Below are 20,000 nucleotides of genomic sequence, written 5' to 3'. Positions count from 1 at the left end.
CTCTTTTAGCTGTTGTCAAGCACACGAGGAAAAGAGTTTTTAATGTGAGGTCCTTAAAAGAGGCTGATTGGAGAGGTTCAAATCTTGATGACATAAGGAACCTTAGGACCACGTCTAGATTCCAGCCTGGAGTGGACAACCGACGTTCCTTTGAGGTCTCAAAAGACCTAAGGAGGTCCTGTAGATCTTTGTTGGTGGAAAGATCCAAGCCTCTGTGGCGGAAAACCGCTGCCAACATACTTCTGTAACCCTTGATCGTAGGAGCTGAAAGGGATCTTACGTTCCTTAGATGTAACAGGAAGTCAGCAATCTGGGTTACAGTGGTACTGATTGAGGAAACTGCATTGGCCTTGTACCAGCTTCGGAAGACTTCCCCTTTAGACTGATATACTCTGAGAGTGGATGTCCTCCTTGCTCTGGCAATCGCTCTGGCTGCCTCCTTCGAAAAGCCCCTAGCTCTTGAGAGTCTTTCGATAGTCTGAAGGCAGTCAGACGAAGAGCTTGGAGGTTTGGGTGTACCTTCTTTACGTGAGGTTGACGTAGAAGGTCCACTCCTAGAGGAAGAGTCCTGGGAATGTCGACCAGCCATTGCAGTACCTCTATGAACCATTCTCTCGCGGGCCAGAGGGGAGCAACCAACGTCAGCCGTGTCCCTTTGCGAGAGGTGAACTTCTGAAGTACCCTGCTGACAATCTTGAACGGCGGGAATGCATACAGGTCGAGATGGGACCAATCCAGCAGAAAAGCATCCACGTGAACTGCTGCTGGGTCTGGAATCGGAGAACAATACAACGGGAGCCTCTAGGTTATCGAGGTAGCGAACAGATCTATGGTTGGCTGACCCCACAGGGCCCAAAATCTGCTGCAAACATTCTTGTGAAGGGTCCACTCTGTGGGGAAGACCTGACCCTTCCGGCTGAGGCGATCTGCCATGACATTCATATCGCCCTGAATGAATCTCGTTACCAGCGTGAGCTTTCGATCTTTTGACCAGATGAGGAGGTCCCTTGCGATCTAGAACAACTTCCACGAATGAGTCCCTCCCTGCTTGGAGATGTAAGCCAAGGCTGTGGTATTGTCAGAGTCCACCTCCACCACCTTGTTAAGCTGGAGGGACTTGAAGTATATCAAGGCCAGATGAACCGCCAACAGCTCCTTGCAATTGATGTGAAGTGTCCTTTGCTCCTGATTCCATGTTCCCGAGCATTCCTGTCCGTCCAAAGTCGCACCCCAGCCCGAGTTTGATGCGTCCGAGAAGAGACGGCGGTCGGGTTTCTGAACAGCCAAAGGTAGACCTTCCTTGAGAAGAAAGCTGTTCTTTCACCACGTTAGAGTAGACCTCCTCTCTTCGGAAACAGGAACTGAGACCGTCTCTAGCGTCATGTCCTTTATCCAGTGAGCAGCTAGATGATACTGAAGGGGGCGGAGGTGGAGTCTCCCTAACACGATGAACAGGGCCAGCGATGAAAGTGTCCCTGTTAGACTCATCCACTACCTGACTGAGCATCGGTTCCTTCTCAGCATGCTCTGGATGCATTCTAGGGCTTGGTAGATCCTTGGGGCCGACGGAAAAGCCCGAAAAGCTCGACGCTGAAGCTCCATACCCAGGTAGACAATGGTCTGGGATGGGACGAGCTGGGACTCCTCTAAATTGACCAGGAGGCCCAGTTCCTTGGTCAGATCCATAGTCCATCTGAGATTCTCCAGACAGCGACGACTTGTGGGAGCTCTTAAAAGCCAGTCGTCTGACGGAGCCGGACACAAGATCATGGTACTGCTGCACAGTCTGTGAACTGTCAACCATGGGGAAGCGAGGAAGTACAGCGACAACCCGAAACTGTCTAGACTGTCTGGGTAGTACAGACAACTCCTTATCGGGTTGCTGAGGTTGCCGCACTGCGTCACAACAAGTCACCTCTGCTGGTTGTTGAACGTCTTCCCAGTGACACACTGACTCCGTAAACAAAAAATCCTCTAACAAGGACTAAGCTTGGACTGCATGTCTTGCAACAAAGCTCAAGGTCTATGGGAGCAGGTGTGGCAACAGACGGGGTTAGCGACTGAAGCGGAACCATTACCTTCCCTGGAAGCATGTTATGCTTAAATAAAAGTCCATAGGAGGCTAAGCAGCTTAAGGCTCCTCTCCAAATGACAGAGTCCTCAAGGGAATATCAGAAGGAGGGAGAATAGCACTTTCTCATCTACAGGAACCATATCCGAGAAAAGCTAAGTTCTCTCAGTGAGGGTTTCACTGGTGCAAAAGCAGCAGGCCAGAAGTTAACGTTATGAAACTGCTTGACAGTCTTGTGAGTTGGCAACAACCAAAGATGTGTGACTGAGGAGCATGCGGTAAGGTATGCAGAGCATGCTGTAAGGTATGCACATGCTGTAAGGTATGCACATGCTGTAAGGTATGCAGAGCAGGCTGTAAGGTATGCAGAGCATGCTGTATGTAGAGCATGCTGTAAGGTATGCAGAGCATGTTGCATGGCATGCGGCTTATGCTGCATGGGATGAGGCTCATGCTGCATGGGATGAGGCTCATGCTGCATGGTATGAAGCTCATGCTGCATGGGATGAGGCTCATGCTGCAAGGGATGAGGCTCATGCCGCATGGGTTGAGGAGGATGCCGCATAGTATGAGGCTCCTGCCTCATGGGTTGAGGAGGTTGCCGCATAGCTTGAGGCTCCTGCCTCATGGTTTGAGGAGGATGCCGCAAAGCATGAGGCTCCTCATAGCATGAGGCTCCTGCCTCATGGGTTGAGGAGGATGCCGCATAGCATGAGGCTCCTGCCTCATGGGTTGAGGAGGATGCCGCATAGCATGAGGCTCCTGCCTATTGGGTAGAGGAGGTCGCCGCATAGCATGAGGCTCCTGCCTCATGGGTTGAGGAGGATGCCGCATAGCATGAGGCTCCTCATAGCATGAGGCTCCTGCCTCATGGGTTGAGGAGGATGCCGCATAGCATGAGGCTCCTCATAGCATGAGGCTCCTGCCTCATGGGTTGAGGAGGATGCCGCATAGCATGAGGCTCCTGCCTCATGGTTTGAGGAGGATGCAGCATAGCATGAGGCTCCTGCCTCATGGATAGAGGAGGTTGCCGCATAGCATGAGGCTCCTGCCTCATGGGTTGAGGAGGTTGCCTCATAGTGCTGGAACCCGGCAACTCCCGATGCGGCAACTCACGCATGAAAGCAGGAGGCGCAGCAAGAACATGCGTCTGGCAGGGTGGACTGCGCATCGGAGGTGGAGCTCTCACAGGTGGAGGGTGGGAGCAGGCAGCCGTAGTATCTGCTGAGCGCACAACCTCGGCGGGTTGTAGGTTAACAGGCTACATTGTCAACCTTCCAGCATGATACTCCTGTATGAAGGAGCAAGCTGAGACTGTATAGTCTGCAGCATGGACCACTAGGGTCTATGAAAGACAACAACAAACGGAGCTACTGTCCGTTGAGACTGAGGGTCTAAAACAGCTGGTGCGGCAACAGACGGAGTTACTGCCTGTTGCGGTACCACCTTGCCTCTCTGGGAGGTGTGCAGTTGTCGTACTGCAGCAAGTCCGAACTGACCCAGTGCTAATGGCTACACCTAGGAGTTGGACTTGCGCGGAAGGGACCGACTTGCACTTAAAAGCTGCAAGATTTGGTCCATGGTTTCTGCGAGAAACCTCTTCCGCAGACGAGGAATAAATGGGCTCTCTCGTCTTTGTGTGGGTGGGGTGATCACGTCGGCTACGTGAGTGGGTACACCCGAAACCACGGAGGGAAACGTCTGTTCGTCGATCAAGGCCTGATGAACCCATAAGTCCTTCGACGTTACTTCTCCCCTGGGCTTGGGAGCTTGTAAGAGGTCCCAGACTAGGCGAACAACTGGCACGAACAGACGAACCCTCGAACGCAACACTGTAACACTTTGCGCTTATCACTTTATCACTTTTGAATTTCTGTTTGCACTTATTTCACTGAACTCGAAACTTTAAGTGGTTTGTACCTGAAACACGCAATTCTATCCTTCATTAAAAGTAAGTAATTGCGAAAACAGTATTACAATGTAACAGAAAAACATAATGAAAGATAAAAAATTCAGTGGCTGGAAAAGAGACTAAACACTAGATCAAATAACCTACGTTTAAAATCTGTCACCGCATAAAGCCTGGGAACAAGAATAAAACTCTAGAAACGTTTACCTTCTTCCCCTAAAGAGACTAGGGAGAAGAGCAAAAACGATAACAACGTTACCCGCTTGAACGAAACGTTTATCCTCCTCTCTCCCCCTCCGTCTCTATCTCTCTCTCTCTCTCTCTTGACTTAGAACCTGAGAGAAGAGCCCAATTATATATATCGTTAAAACATATTATTGTTAAAGGAAAAAAACTGAAAGATTTCCCAAAAAAGTTCCTTTATTAGAATTAAAACCATTTAAGCTAAGAAAGAATGAACAAAACGCTAGAATCGGTTTACTCTTACTGCAACGTGAAACCGTGAATACTCTCTCTCTATCGTAACGATAGAGCGCAAGTTGAACGTTCTGAACGTCAACAACTGCGGAGACAAAACAAAACGTTAGTTCAACTTTGAAAACAGTACGAGACTATCAAAGAAATTCTTTCAAAAACATAAAATAGCATAAAATCTTAACAGGTAAAAACGATATGACGGTCTCAATGTTAATTAACTTCGGTTCCAAGAAAAGACCGCCTACTATTAAGAAAGGTCGCATATAAACAAACATAAAAATTAATTTTAATAAGTTTATAATAAAAGGAAGTTAATCGAAGAGGCCTGTAAAAGGCGGAGATAAAAAATAAATCTATAACTTTGTTAAGCAAAATAAAGAAAGAGAGTCTATACTCTCTTCGACACCAACACTTCCGTCTAAGGGAAGGGTCGGCCATTTAAAAGTGAAAGAGAGTTCATACTCTCTTCGTCACCAAAATTAAATCAAATTAATTCCAAAAACTTGCTAAGCTAATGATAAAGCTTCCTGAATAGCGAAGGCTAAACTCTAGAGCAAATACATCACCAAATCGTGAACAATAACTCCAGAATCAACAGCGTATCCAAGTAGGTCTAGCCGGTGGCACGACAGAGGAAAAATTGAGGTGGTGTTGACAAGAAGTACTAGAGTACCTGACCACAGATGGCGCTGTTGTGTACACCCCCACCTGTATAGCGATCGCTGGCGTATCCCGACTGTAGATTTCTGTCGGGCAACAGAGTTGACAGCTACATGATCATCGGGTAAGATTAATATTGAAAAATGTGTATATATATATACATATGTGTATATATATATATACATATGTGTATATATATATATATATATATATATATATATATATATATATATATATACATATGTGTATATATATATATATACATATGTGTATATATATATACATATATATATATATATATATATATATATATATATATATATATATATATATATATATATATATATATATATATATATATATATATATATATATATATATATATATATATACTGTATATATATATATACTGTATAATATATATATATATATATATATATATATATATATATATATATATATATATATATATATATATATATATATATATATATATATATATATACATACATATATATATATATATATATATTGTATATATATATATATATACTGTATATATATATATATATATATATATATATATATATATATATATATATATATATATATATACTGTATATATATATATATATATATATATATATATATATATATATATATATATATATATATATATATACTGTATATATATATATATATATATATATATATATATATATATATATATATATACTGTATATATATATATATATATATATATATACTGTATGTATATATATATATATATATATATATATATATATATATATATATATATATATATATATATATATATATATATATATATATATATATATATATATATACATATACATATACACACACACACACACACACACACATATATATATATATATATATATATATATATATATATATATATATATATATATATATCTAAAGTAGGAAGATGTGATGTAGTTCTAAGGGAATAGTATGGGAAATATGTCTGGGTAATAAGCAAAGCTCTACCTCCAGTTTGTTTCTTCATTATGATCAGAGATAAATGTAAACAAAACATTGGTTGCCATTTTTTAACGTGCTTTTTAGCATGTTTAGGAAACGCATGATATAAAATTGCCTTTAATATTTGTGCCTGTTTTAGTTTAGGGTACTGTAGTACATGCATTAAGTGTTCTGTACATTAAAGGGTAGTTTGTTAACAGTACTACGTACAAGGGAAGGTTTTAAAAGTCTGAATATACATAATGAATAAATAGGTAAATATGGTGTCACTACTTCGCGGATTTTCACCTATCGCGGCCGCATCTGGAACCTATCTACCGCGATAAACGAGGGTTCACTGTACTAAGATCGCCTGTGCGCGCTGGCAAGCAGGTGAACGCTGGCGAGGAGGTAATCGCTGGCGCGTAGGTGATCGCTGGCGAGCAGAAGGTCAACGTGTGTCCTATGAGAGGACAGGTGGCGCGGCGCGTTCATGAGCAGGAACGGGAAGATCGCTGGCGCGTTGGCGAACATGTGTTTCTGACGCACGCGCAGCACGATGTTGCGTAGCCACAGGACCCGGCAGATGGTGAGCAGGGAGTTCAGCAGGAACTAAAGGGTGGTCAGAGACCGCAGGGCGAGGGTCCTCAAATGAGCGCTGACGCTCGGAAGAGAGCTGACGAGCAGGAGAGCGCTGGCGAGGGGGGCGAACATCAGGAGAGAGCCGACGAGCAGGTGAGCGTCGGCGAGCAGGAGAGTCTTGGCGAGCAGGAGATCGTCGACGAGCAGGAGAGCGCTGGCAAGCAGGAGATCGCTGGCGAGCAGGTGAGCGCTGGCGAGCAGGTGAGCGCTGGCGAGCAGGAGAGCGCTGGCGAGCAGGAGAGCGCTTGTGCGCTAGCACTGCTCGCGTAAGGGAAGAATCCCTTAGCCCCGAAGGGACCGTTGCCCGTCGGGTGACGAGTTCTCCAGAAGGCGAAGATCCGGCAGGAGATGGTGAGCGGTCTGCAGAGAGGTTCAAGGAGGGCGGAGCAGTAGGTTGAAGCTGGCGAGGAGAGTCCCCCCCCCCGGAGGACGAAGACCCAAAAAGGCGCCTCTTAGTCCCCTGTAAGGGGAAGGGGGGCCCTTGTGGCGTAAAGGGCGGTGAGCCTTACGGCAGAGGCGGCCTCGGGTGAGATCGTCGGGACCATCGGTCCTCCGAAGTGGAGTCTCCGTCAAAATACTTCCCTCAGAAGGAAGCTGAGCAGCAGTAGAGACCGAAGGACTCACTTCCCCCTTCGAAGGATGTACGGAAGGAGGAGGAGAGCCTTGGGCACCATCACCAGCAACAGCACCTGCGGCGGAAGGTCCAGCCACGTCGGAGGCCTCTGTCACCACGACGTCGACAATAGACAGAGGGTCTACCTCTGCTACCACCGGTGACTGCTTAACAGCGGCCCCCAACGAGACAAGGTCAATAAGAGCGACCCTGGAGGGCAAGCCCTTAAGCCCCAGGGACGACCAAATCTGTAAAAGATCATCACTGGATAAGGCGTTATCAATAACCTCCCCCGGAGGAGGAGGGGGAACCGCCTCGCTATGGGAGGCGACGCCCTCTCCCCCCACCGAAGGTAGGGAAACAGAACAAGGGCCTGCGCTCCCACTCGGACGACTCTCCATAGGAGGCGGACGAAGGGGAGCTTCGGAGGAGGTTTGGGCGGCGGAAGAAGAGTCCCGAGAACCTTCCTCCTTCAAGGCTAACCCCGGAGGAGAACGGTCTCTCTTGGACTTCTTCTTACGCCGACGGCCAAACCTCTCCCACTGGGAGGCAGACCACTCCCTGCACTCACGGCACATGTTATCCTGGTCACACCGTCGGCCCCAACATTGAGGGCAGAGGGTGTGTGGGTCCGTATTAACGTCCGACATGAAAGTCCCACAAGGACGGCCGGCAACTCCAGGGCATATACGCATAGTAAAGAAAATAACTGAAGGTCAACTTCCAACCAACACACACGCTGAAAAGAAAAAGCAGAAAATTAAAGGCTGTCACGAAGGCGATGAGCAGACACGTCTGATCACCGCCGTGCCAAAAGTGAAGTGAAGCAAGTCACCGGTGTGTGGAGGGGGGAGGGGTAGCAAGCTACCCTTCCCCACCCCCCGCTAACTAGCGCGGGGGTAATTAACCCTCGTTAAAAACTATTGGCTCGTCATTTCAGCTGCGCTAAAAGTAAACCCTTTGTAAATAGCGTGGTTTGTATTTCGGTTACGGAACAAATATACAATCATAAAGCAATAATAAAAATATATACAATTTAATGCCATAGTTAACAAACTTTCATACCCTAGGCTATCCTCACTAGACTAAGTAAATAAACTATGAGAATAATTTGAAGATCAAAAATTTTGTAAGTAATTTGTATGTTTCTTAACTATTCAAACCAGACTCCTTTAAATAGGAGTATGTCTTCAACGCAAACTGGAATGGCCACTGAATCTTTAAGAAGGTAGGTGCGATAGTTACTGGAAGGTAGTAGATGAGACATACTGGCCTGCCTGACTCCATCATGTCGCTTATGACCTTTGGCTCAAGGACTGAAGTGTAATTTAAATTACTTTAAAACTTTGGGATTTATTCCTAGGGCAAGCACCCAAGTCTTGACCAATAGTGCTATTACTTTGTCTAGTACGAGCCTGAGCACCAATAGCAGAAGCGCGAGTTCCTGTACCTCTTACTGAAAGCCTTCCTCCAGGCATGTCAGGGTTAGGTACAGCACTACTCCTTCCACAAAACCATTTAGAGGAATCGCGCTACTTCTCAAGACTGTCAGATCGGTCATCCTGTGCTTTTGTGAACTCTTCTTCTTCAGGATTGTAGATGTCGCATCCGCAGTGTCGGAAGGTGAAGAAGACACATAAACAGGAGAAATGACAGGGGAAAGTGAGTGTGTGCACTCTGTTTCCCACTTATCACTCTTCACCAATGTCCAGAATTTCCAAGCTGTTTATGACCTCTCTGCAGCAGGCAAAGAAACAAAGAGACCCCACTGCAGCAAACTAGGACTTGTCAAAAGGCTCCACATTCCATCACTTCTTTGCTGAAGGGGCAGCAAAAATGGAGGGTGCAGCAACAAGAGACTTCTTAGTCCTAGCTGCAGCTGGCACTTCAAGAAGCCTCTATGCAGATGAGGCACTATCAATACCTATGGAAGGCCGAAACTCCTCTAGGTCAAAACCCTTACGAGGGTCATCAACAAGTAGCACAGCAAAAAGCATAATTTGAAAGGGAGGTAAGGGAGTATTGCCTTCACTGGGGCAAGACAATACTCCTAACTCCTTCAATGCACTGCTTTAGCGGTACAACAGGACTTGTTGATCACCCTCGCAAGGATTTTGACCTTCTCCTTACAAATTCCTACAATGGACCCACCCCCCTCAAGGAGACATAGTAGACTTAGTTCCTGAAGAAGAGAGGGAGCTACACAGTATCTTCGGCATCTGCTTGGGCATCGCCAAGTCAGATGCCTATGTTAGACTCCTTTGTAAACTCCACCTACACTTCTCATAAGGAGATACATATGAACAGACCTGCCCCAAGCAGAAAGAACAGAGTTGATGGGGATCTACTTCGGCTTTTTCATATACCAGCTACAGCAATTGCCAGCTTTACCAAGTCAAAACCACATGTGCAGTGCCATTGGGGTAGGCATCCAAAAATTAAGATTACAAACACTCTGGCACAGGAAAAAAGATTGATTAGCCAGATTAAGGATGCAGCGTAAGTACATGTGCATAGAATTGCATTCGAAGTTAAAGAGAGGTTTGCTCTACCTGATGGGTGGGCGGCACCCTACCTCCCATCCAACAGTCAACTATTTTTAACCTTGTTATCATTATTATTATTATTATTATTATTATTATTATTAATTGTCAAGCTACAACTCTATTTGGATAAGCAGGATGCTATAAGCCCAAGGGCTCCAACACGGAAAATAGCCCAGTGAGGAAAGGAAATAAGAAAATAGATAAATTATAAACAATGAACAAATGAAATAAAAGAGTAACAATATTAATATAAATCTTTCATATACAAACCATAAAAAAAGGGAAATAAGATAGAATAGTGAGCATGAGTGTACCCTCAAACAAGAGAACTCTAACCCAACCCAGTGGAAGACCATGGTACAGAGGCTATGGCACTACCTTCGACTAGAGAACAATGGTTTGATTTTGGAGTGTCCTCCTAGAAGAGCTGCTTACCATAGCTAGAGTCTTTTCTACCCTTACCAAGTGGAAAGTAGCCACTAAACAATTACAGTGCAGTAGTTAACACTTGTGGTGAAGAAGAATTGATTGGTAATCTCCTTGTCAGGAGTATGCAGACAGAGGAGAATGTGGAAAGAATAGGCCATACTATTTGGTGTATGAGTAGGCAAAGGAAAAATGAGCCTTACCCAGAGAAAGGGATCTAATGTAAAGGGATAGCACAACAAATCTAACAAAATGGTAAACAAGAGGAGCGTATTAACGGTTTCACTGCTGGATGAACAACAGAAAAATGTCACTGAGGATACTGTACTTCAGGTAGATATATTTCCATAACAACATTAGTGTCCCAGGTTACATAGCCTAAATCTGATCTACCATATTGTCATTTATGAATAATATATGTGGTATATAAATCATATAAATGTTTAACAGCTTTGCTGAAGTCATACTCCTATTTATAGGTCGATGGTTTGTAAGTCATGTGGGAACAAATTGTTTTCCAAATTTATCTTGTAGTTTCAGTCATCCTTATAATTTCAAATATAAGGGTTTCCAACAGTTACTGACATCAAAATCATTACTGGAAGGTGATGGCATATGGCAAAAATAGAGATTTAATGTCCAAATATACTGGAATTGGGAATTATTTTTATCAAATTTCCTACGTTATTAGTTTCTGAGTATAGGTTCCAGTCTCTCAACAAATACTGAACTTTAATTCCCATACACAAAGAAATTGGGTGAAAGTAGTTTGTTGGGACAGGCATAAACTTTCTTATTCTTTGTCACATCGATTTTATTTTTGGGACGTAACTTTCTATCTGTCTTGATTAGGATAATACATTTTAAGAAATATGATTGTGAATCTTGTCAGGAGTGAAGCCAATTGGGGTAAGCTAAGATTATGGCAGTCTAAGGGCAGTTGCAGGGCAGTGTATCCGTCAGTAGGTAAGCAGGCAAGGATACAGCTCCTAGGTTAAGTTAGGTAGGGAACCTTAGGTTAGGTGACGTTCTTGTGTTTGTTTCCATTTTAAAGTGTGGTTTTTCAGTTGTAACTTTTGAAATTTTACATCTGGTTTGTCCCAACAAACTATAAAGGCTCAAAAAAAAAAAAAAAAAAACATTTACAACATTATCATACAACCGAATGTTTTGAATGCAACATTGCTTAGTATTGAGCTTTACCCTCGAAACCACAATTATGAGCCATGCCCGTTTAAACAAATACCTCTAATCAGAGTTTAACTAAAACAAAACATATATATCAATAAGCCATAGTACTCTGACCAACATCTAGTCCACCAGTAGGTCATGACATTCCATTTCAAATGCCTGGCCTATTTATTTATTCATTCTTTATTGACAAAACTTAATATACATTGTAGAATTTGTAGTACAATAATACCCAATATTTATATTTGGTTTACACAAAACATTGGGTTTTATTCTGTAACAATAACACATCTTCCCCATTACATAATAAAATATTTTGTCCAAAAAAATAGAATATTTTCTTCCATAAAGATATATAAAGCTATTAATCAATCATCACAACAAACCACTCATTCATCAACACACACAAAAAAGGATTTTATTAGAAATCTTTGATACATCAAATATATACGGGCACAGACCAATTACGCTGCTGGGCTACAACAATGTTGTTCTATAAATGTTTTCAACCGTATCTGTCATATGTATAACACATTCTGCCAATGTTTACTCACCTTGTGTATTCTTTGAGTCCCTTCAGGAACCAAACAGTATTGCGGAAGAGTGACATATCTAATATAATTTCAGGCAAGTTACAACGTCAAGGAACAGAACGCTACAAGTGTTTCGTAACTTTCGTAAGTTCAGCGGCGAGTCTGGCGATGGATCGGAATGAAGAGTCACGCCTTTTGTTGGAGGATACGTAATCATTGACTGGGGTAATAAATTATTAAAGCTTTGTGACTTCTCTGCACTCTAGTTAGTCTACTCTACACCATAATCAAAATTAGATTTCATCATTGATGGACTTTGGACTTATTGAAACAAATTTCATAACATTCCATAATATAACAATGAATTACATCAACAGTAACATGACATTATTAGAACGATTAGTGTATTATCTTCTAACAACGATATTAAAAATTAAATTTTACTATTTGGCCATGACTGGTGGATTTCTAATTTCTATGTCTCTATGTTTCAGATCCTTAATGTTTACAAACATTTCTTCTTTTATCATGAATCGTTTAATATTTTACGGCAGACGAAGCTTCAGAGTAAAAACATATGAACAAATCTTTAGTTAAAAATAGTGTCTCTTTATTTTACGAATTAAATGCTATAAATGAATACTCTGCGGGAATAATGTATATATATACTTTTTTTCTGATAAGGAATTGAAATGTTATCAGGCCATAAACCTATCTTATCATTTGGAAGGTTACGATATCTGTGATAACTAAAACTTTAACGACAGTCGGGTGCAATGACAACCACACTACTCCATAATAATCATATGTGTGTGTGTGTGTGTGTGTGTGTGTGTGTGTGTGTGTGTGTGTGTGTGTGTGTAAGATTTACCTTTGAGTAAGAGAGGGATGGATTATTTTTTCCAATTTTGGATTATAATGTTCATAGAATTATTAGAAAATTTAGATTCTCCATTTTCAGAAAACCGACAACTGTTTGCTCACATAGTCATTTTTACTCTAGCCATGGTGATCAAGTAAAAGCATCTACGACTTTTCATCAATGTTTCTTTGAGCTCTTGGGATACATAGTCTAGACTTGATTTTTTTCCCCGAAACTGACAAGTTATAGCCTACTTCAATGCCTTTGATCTAAAATATCATAATTGTTTTATTGACAAATCGTTTTCTCTCTTATGGGAGAATTGCCTTTTAGACAGGAAATTTAGTAGTTTCATAATTTAGTGAGCAATTTAAAGTAGCCGACTACCCAAGTTGTTTAGCAATAGCACCGTTAGATGTGTATTGATTTGAAACTCACACAAAAGGCAGATGGTTGTATACAATAGATTCCATCCAAGGATTGTTTGATGAGATGTTGGCCAAAAAGGTAAAAACCTACATGTAAGATAAACAACACCAGTGTAATAACTTTTTAGTCCACAGATGCTGAATATCTTCATAGAGTCGATTTTGAAAGTAATACTGATTGACAAGAAAAACACATTCATAATATCTTACAATAATATCAAATCAGCTGCTTTAAAGTTTTATCATAGTGACATCCCTATAAGGGTAGAAGAGACTTTTCAGTGATGGTATGAAGCTCTTCTAGGAGAAGGACTCTCCAAAATCAAACCATTGTTCTCTAGTCTTGGATAGGGCCATAGCCTCTGTACCATGGTCTTTCACTGTCTTGGGGTAAAGTTCTCTTGTTGAAGGTACACTTGGGCACACTATTCTATCTTATTTCTCTTCATCTTGTTTTTTTAAGTTTTTATAATTTATATATGAAAGCTTTATTTTAATGTTGCTGTTCTTAAAATATTTTTATTTCAGTAGTTAATTACTTACTTCTCTTGTAGTTTCCTTATTTCATTTCCTCATTGGGCTATTTTCCCTGTTGGAGCCTTTGGGCTTATATTATTATTATTATTATTATTATTATTATTATTATTATTATTATTATCCAAGCTACAACCCTAGTTGGAAAAGCAAGATGCTATAAGCCCAGGGGCTCCAACAGGGAAAAATAGCCCAGTGAGGAAAGGAAATAAGGAAATAAATAAATGAAGAGAACAAATTAACAATAAATCATTCTAAAATAAGTAACAACGTCAAAACAGACATGTCATATATAAACTATTAACAACATCAAAAACAAATATGTCATAAATAAACTATAAAAAGACTCATGTCCGCCTGGTCAACAAAAAAGCATTTGTTCCAACTTTGAACTTTTGAAATTCTACTGATTCAGCCACCCGATTAGGAAGATCATTCCACAACTTGGTAACAGCTGGAATAAAACTTCTAGAGTACTGCGTAGTATTGAGCCTCGTGATGGAGAAGGCCTGGCTATTAGAATTAACTGCCTGCCTAGTATTACGAACAGGATAGAATTGTCCAGGGAGATCTGAATGTAAAGGATGGTCAGAGTTATGAAAAATCTTATGCAATATGCATAATGAACTAATTGAACGACGGTGCCAGAGATTAATATCTAGATCAGGAATAAGAAATTTAATAGACCGTAAGTTTCTGTCCAACAAATTAAGATGAGAATCAGCAGCTGAAGACCAGACAGGAGAACAATACTCAAAACAAGATAGAATGAAAGAATTAAAACACTTCTTCAGAATAGATTGATCACCGAAAATCTTGAAAGACTTTCTCAATAAGCCCATTTTTTGTGCAATTGAAGAAGACACAGACCTTATATGTTTCTCAAAAGTAAATTTACTGTCGAGAATCACACCTAAAATTTTGAAAGTCATACATATTTAAAGAAACATTATCAATACTGAGATCCGGATGTTGAGGAGCCACCGTCCTTGACCTACTTACAATCATACTTTGAGTTTTGTTAGGATTCAACTTCATACCCCATAATTTGCACCATGCACTAATTCTAGCTAAATCTATATTAAGGGATTCACCAACCCTAGATCTACATTCAGGGGATGGAATTGATGCAAAGAGAGTAGCATCATCTGCATATGCAACAAGCTTGTTTTCTAGGCCAAACCACATGTCATGTGTATATAGTATGAAAAGTAATGGGCCAAGAACACTACCCTGTGGAACACCGGATATCACATTCCTATAATCACTATGGTGCCCATCATTTTCCTTTTCCAGCTAGATTGTAGCTTAACAAGTAATAATAATAATAATAATAATAATAATAATAATAATAATAAACTCTCTCTCTCTCTCTCTCTCTCTCTCTCTCTCTCTCTCTCTCTCTCTCTCTCTCTCTCTCTCTCTCTCTCTCTCTGTATATATATACATATATATATATATATATATATATATATATATATATATATATATATATATATATATATATATATACATATATATATATATATATATATATATATATATATATATATATATATACATATAGCGGCATTGCTAGGCGTATAACTACTGGGTCTCTCTCTCTTAGGTAGTAGTGGGAGAGGAGCAGTTATACCCAGGGGATAAGATTACCCTGAGAGGAAACGGGGCGGGGTGGAAGGGTTGAATGTGTGTGTGTGCGTGTGTGTATATCTATCAATATATTTAGCCATCATTTTTGATGGGTTGCGTACACTAGGTAGGAGTATTAGCTTCGGTTTCTTTAAATTGGAGTTTTTTTTTTTCAGTGATGAAATTATCAATCGAATTAACGTCGTTTGTTCATGAGTGTATAAGAGAAATTGTAAGCTATAGAGTTTACCTTTCCATGCTTTATGTATGATCATCAATATTACTTTGCTTTGGATGTATGTCAATGAATGTGTACATGTGGGCTTATGAATATGCACGAGTCCTTTTTTTTATTATTATATTGCATTTTTCCACTCTGACTTCTGATATACGCATAACATATGTTTACTTTCTCATTTTATGCACCTGTATTGATATAACATATATATATATATATATATATATATATATATATATATATATATATATATATATATATATATATATATATATATATATATATATGGGTCTATGTAGGTATATATAGTATGATTCCATGATTTCATCCTCCTTAGTTTCCATTCTTAATGTATTTTCTGATGACCTTGGGGAGGAAAATGCAAGGAATAGACATAGAAAGAAAAAGTTGACTCAAGCGTCGACCCTGCAATACAGTGGGTTTAATTTGCTTTAGTGACAACTGATTCCTTTCTTCTTATATTGTTTCGATTGTTTATCGTTAAAATTGGTCTGTAATTAAAGGTTTTATCGTTTATCCCAACAGCTGTTCTATGTTTACGAGAATTTTATGTATTTTTTTCTTTTATGTAAAGTTATCTTGCGTAAAATCTTTCTCTTATTTGGTTCACTATAGCTCTGTACCTAGTTCTTAATTTTCCCCTGTTTGTGGCGGGCCTACGATACACACATACACACAAACACACACACGCACATATATATATATATATATATATACATATATATATATATATATATATATGGCCTTTCCATAGCTTTAATCATTTCTATTTATTATAAGGCTGTGTCCCATCTTTTCCCTAACTCAATTTTTCATCACTCTTCTTTTCATTAATTGTTTTATTTGTTCCATAGTTCTTTTTTAATTGTTTTTTTTCAGCGTTTTAATTCTTCCTTTTAAATTTTATATAATGCTATTCCAGCCCTTTCCACAAGGGTTCTGCATTTGATCTTCCATTATCTCCCTGATTAATCTCTTTTTGTCAGAGTTTATGATGTCATGGAACAGAAATATCTTCTTTTAATCTATTCTATAGGACACTGACCATATTCCTGTTTCTACTATGATGCCTCAGTATGGAATATTTTATGGTTGTTATAATTCTGTATAGTATATTTTCCAGATCATTCATTTCTTCATTTCTTAGTTTGCTCCAAATCTCCGAATTAGTAAATATCATTGGTACAACCAACATTTCATATATATATATATATATATATATATATATATATATATCCTGATTTCCAATAGGCTACTAATTATCCCACCCACTTTGTTTTCATAATTATCTGTTTCTTGGACCATGTACACAACCCTTTAGTTTTTTTTTTTTATTTACACACACTTGTTTCATTTCTCTGTAAACAATTCTCCGAGATGCTTATACTCCTAATCATGGCTCATTCATTGTTTTTGCTTTAAACGTTGTATTTTTTTTTAATTGGTACTAATTGTCATTTTTCAGTATCAAGCTTTGACTGCTGAGCTACACATTCGACTTACTTTTTCCTTCCTGTGAGGAGTTTGATATCGTCGACAAACATCAGGGATTCAATTTCCGCGTATTTTTTTTTCTTTATTAAATAAAAGAATAAATATTAATACTTGATTCCTATGTGAACTCAGCGTAAAAATGGGTTTTCATCGTCTGATAGCTTTCCAATTTCCTCTGCATTCCCCGGTCATGAAAAATCGTCGTATCTGGAGAAGGGAACTGATCCCCTTCCTGCACAGCCTCCTCTTATGGCACATGACGTAAACCACCGTCATTAAATTTCGTCCGCGAAATATGAGCCATCGCCAATAATCCAAGGAAAACTCATTCGTCCACTCCGAGATAAACATATTTTTTATTAAGCACATTATATTTCGAAAAGATATAGGCCTACTATTCAGATTGCTTAAAGATAGTTTAGAGAGGAAGGCTCCTCTATTGCAGTAGAAGAAAAATATTCCAGCTTCAGTTTTCCTTGTTTTAATTTGAGGTTTTGCTTACACGAGTAGCCCAAACTTGAAGAATTATGCGTTTTATAAAACATTGGATGTGCAACCTTTTTTTTCCTTATCAAATTCAATAAGGTGAGCCCCTTTATCATTTTACAAGATACTTATCCGTGCATATATATATATATATATATATATATATATATATATATATATATATATATATATATATATATATATATATATATATATATATATCACGTATATTTGGGTGTGTTCATCCATTATTAGGACAGGTTTGCTAGATCATTTGCCATGAATACTATCTCAAAATTTAACAGATTCTGAACTTATTAAATATAACATTTACTATTCAGGTACAACATTAACAGCAGTACATGAATAGTTACTCTTACTTTTACATACATGTACGCATACATATATATATATATATATATATATATGTGTGTGTGTGTGTGTGTATGCGTACATGTATGTAAAAGTACATATATATATAATATATATATATATATATATATATATGAAGAGAGAGAGAGAGAGAGAGAGAGAGAGAGAGAGAGAGAGAGATCTAATCTTGTCAATGTATGAATTAACGAAGCAACAAAATTGTACGTTCTAAACTGATGACTTAGCCTCAGAAATTTGATATCTAATACTTAACTGACCAAATAAATTAAATGTTTTAAAAATAACCTCTTGGATTATTCTTAGTTAAATTCAAACCTCACGGAATATTTTGTATTAGTTCTTCCGTAGAAAGATTCAAGTTGAAAATGAACTGGAAATATAGAAACGTGGAGTCTGGGAAAGAGGACAGAGACAGGGGAATCAAATTAACTTCGTTACATCCTTTCAGATCCTTAATGTGATGAGAAACTGATTTAGTAGATCAAAAGAATTCCAGAAAAAGCAAGACAGGGGAAAAGGGTTCCCTGATCCAATTCTTTCTCTTTCTAAGGAAAAAGAATTTCCTGTTTTTTAACTTGTCTTCGTACATAGTTTTACGCCTTTTGATAAGCTGGGAAATAGATGCCTGCATGAAGAGGGGGGCAGGGGGCGTTGGGGGGCTTCGGGGGCAGGTGACAATAGCATCACTCAAACGTTATGGAAATCATGAGAGTTAAGAAATGTAACTGACATATATCAATATATAATATAATAAAGAACAATGCCCATAGATAAATTTTATGCCCATTTATCTCCATACCAGACATTTATAATAAAAAGAATACGTAAGGATAGACATTTTTGTCGGTCTTTCCCCATATAAGAAATCCTGTTGTGCTGTTGAAACACGTAGGGTTTCAAAATGTTGATTACTGTTGAGGAACAAAATGTTGAATTATTTTGAATATCTTTTACGACTTTTTTCTAGTATTTACCAAAAAATCTGCATACTAAAGGTAGATTTTATGGGATAAATGTTCTGAAGAATAATCGAAATCAAAATATTAGGCTACTGGCCAAATTCAGAAACTATGCCCAGGTTTTTTTTTGTGTTCTCAATAAGTCTTTTTAAACTTACATCAGGATAAGAACCTACGATTAAAGATGTAAATATTTATTACAATGGCAATAGCTAGAGTATGTTAAGGTATATTTTAAATGAAGTATAGCGTAGATCGAAATTATAACCTTTTCAATGTCAACTTTTCAAACAAAAACAAAACTGATATTATGTAAGTCTGATGCGCATTTTCACAGTATATCTCTGCAAGCTTATTGCCTTCGCCTGTCGCTCATTTATTAATTTATGAGAAACTTTATATAAAAAACTACTATATTGATTTTTACCAAACTTGGTAGTCATGTTGGGTATGGCCCAAGGATGAATCTGTACCATTTTGGATAAAGTACATCAAAGTAGAAGTACTTTGAAAATAATCGCAATATTAAGTAAATGACTAATATTTTGTTAGTTTATTATTGTTTGTGAACAACATTACGCAAAAAACTACTAAACCAATTTTAACGAGACTTGGTGGACGTGTGAGGTATGACTCAAGGGTAAATCTGTTAGATTTTAAAGACCACACATCGAAGAGAAAAATAAGACTTCTTGGCGTGGCGAAGGCATGCTCTCTTCTGAGTGCCCCTCTAATTTTCAGGATGGCGTTAGTCCTGCATTACTCTTGTCCCAGTGCACAATGAGGAAAATTTCCCAATAAAACCAATGCAATTGAAACCTTATGTTTGCCGTGAGGCGGGAACTACGTCTTGTATTAATTATGTATCCTCTGCGGA

General features: G+C 39.1%; 1 protein-coding gene across 1 annotated transcript in view; it reads right to left on the bottom strand.

Annotated features, from left to right (window-relative positions):
* The window catches only part of LOC137645830 (dehydrogenase/reductase SDR family member 12-like), a 73,012-nt gene extending 60,463 nt beyond the window's left edge, over positions 1-12,549 (bottom strand). The window contains exon 1 of the mRNA XM_068378807.1: positions 12,098-12,549. Within this exon, the coding sequence (XP_068234908.1) occupies positions 12,098-12,153 (56 nt within the window). The 5' untranslated portion in view covers positions 12,154-12,549. The remainder of the gene's footprint in view (positions 1-12,097) is intronic.
* Between the last annotated feature and the right edge of the window lie 7,451 nt (positions 12,550-20,000).

The sequence above is a fragment of the Palaemon carinicauda genome, chromosome 8 (assembly GCF_036898095.1).
Source record: "Palaemon carinicauda isolate YSFRI2023 chromosome 8, ASM3689809v2, whole genome shotgun sequence".
In the NCBI taxonomy this organism is placed as follows: Eukaryota; Metazoa; Arthropoda; class Malacostraca; order Decapoda; family Palaemonidae; genus Palaemon; species Palaemon carinicauda.
Note: the sequence above shows the minus strand (reverse complement) of the source record. Positions and strands in the feature narration are given on the sequence as shown.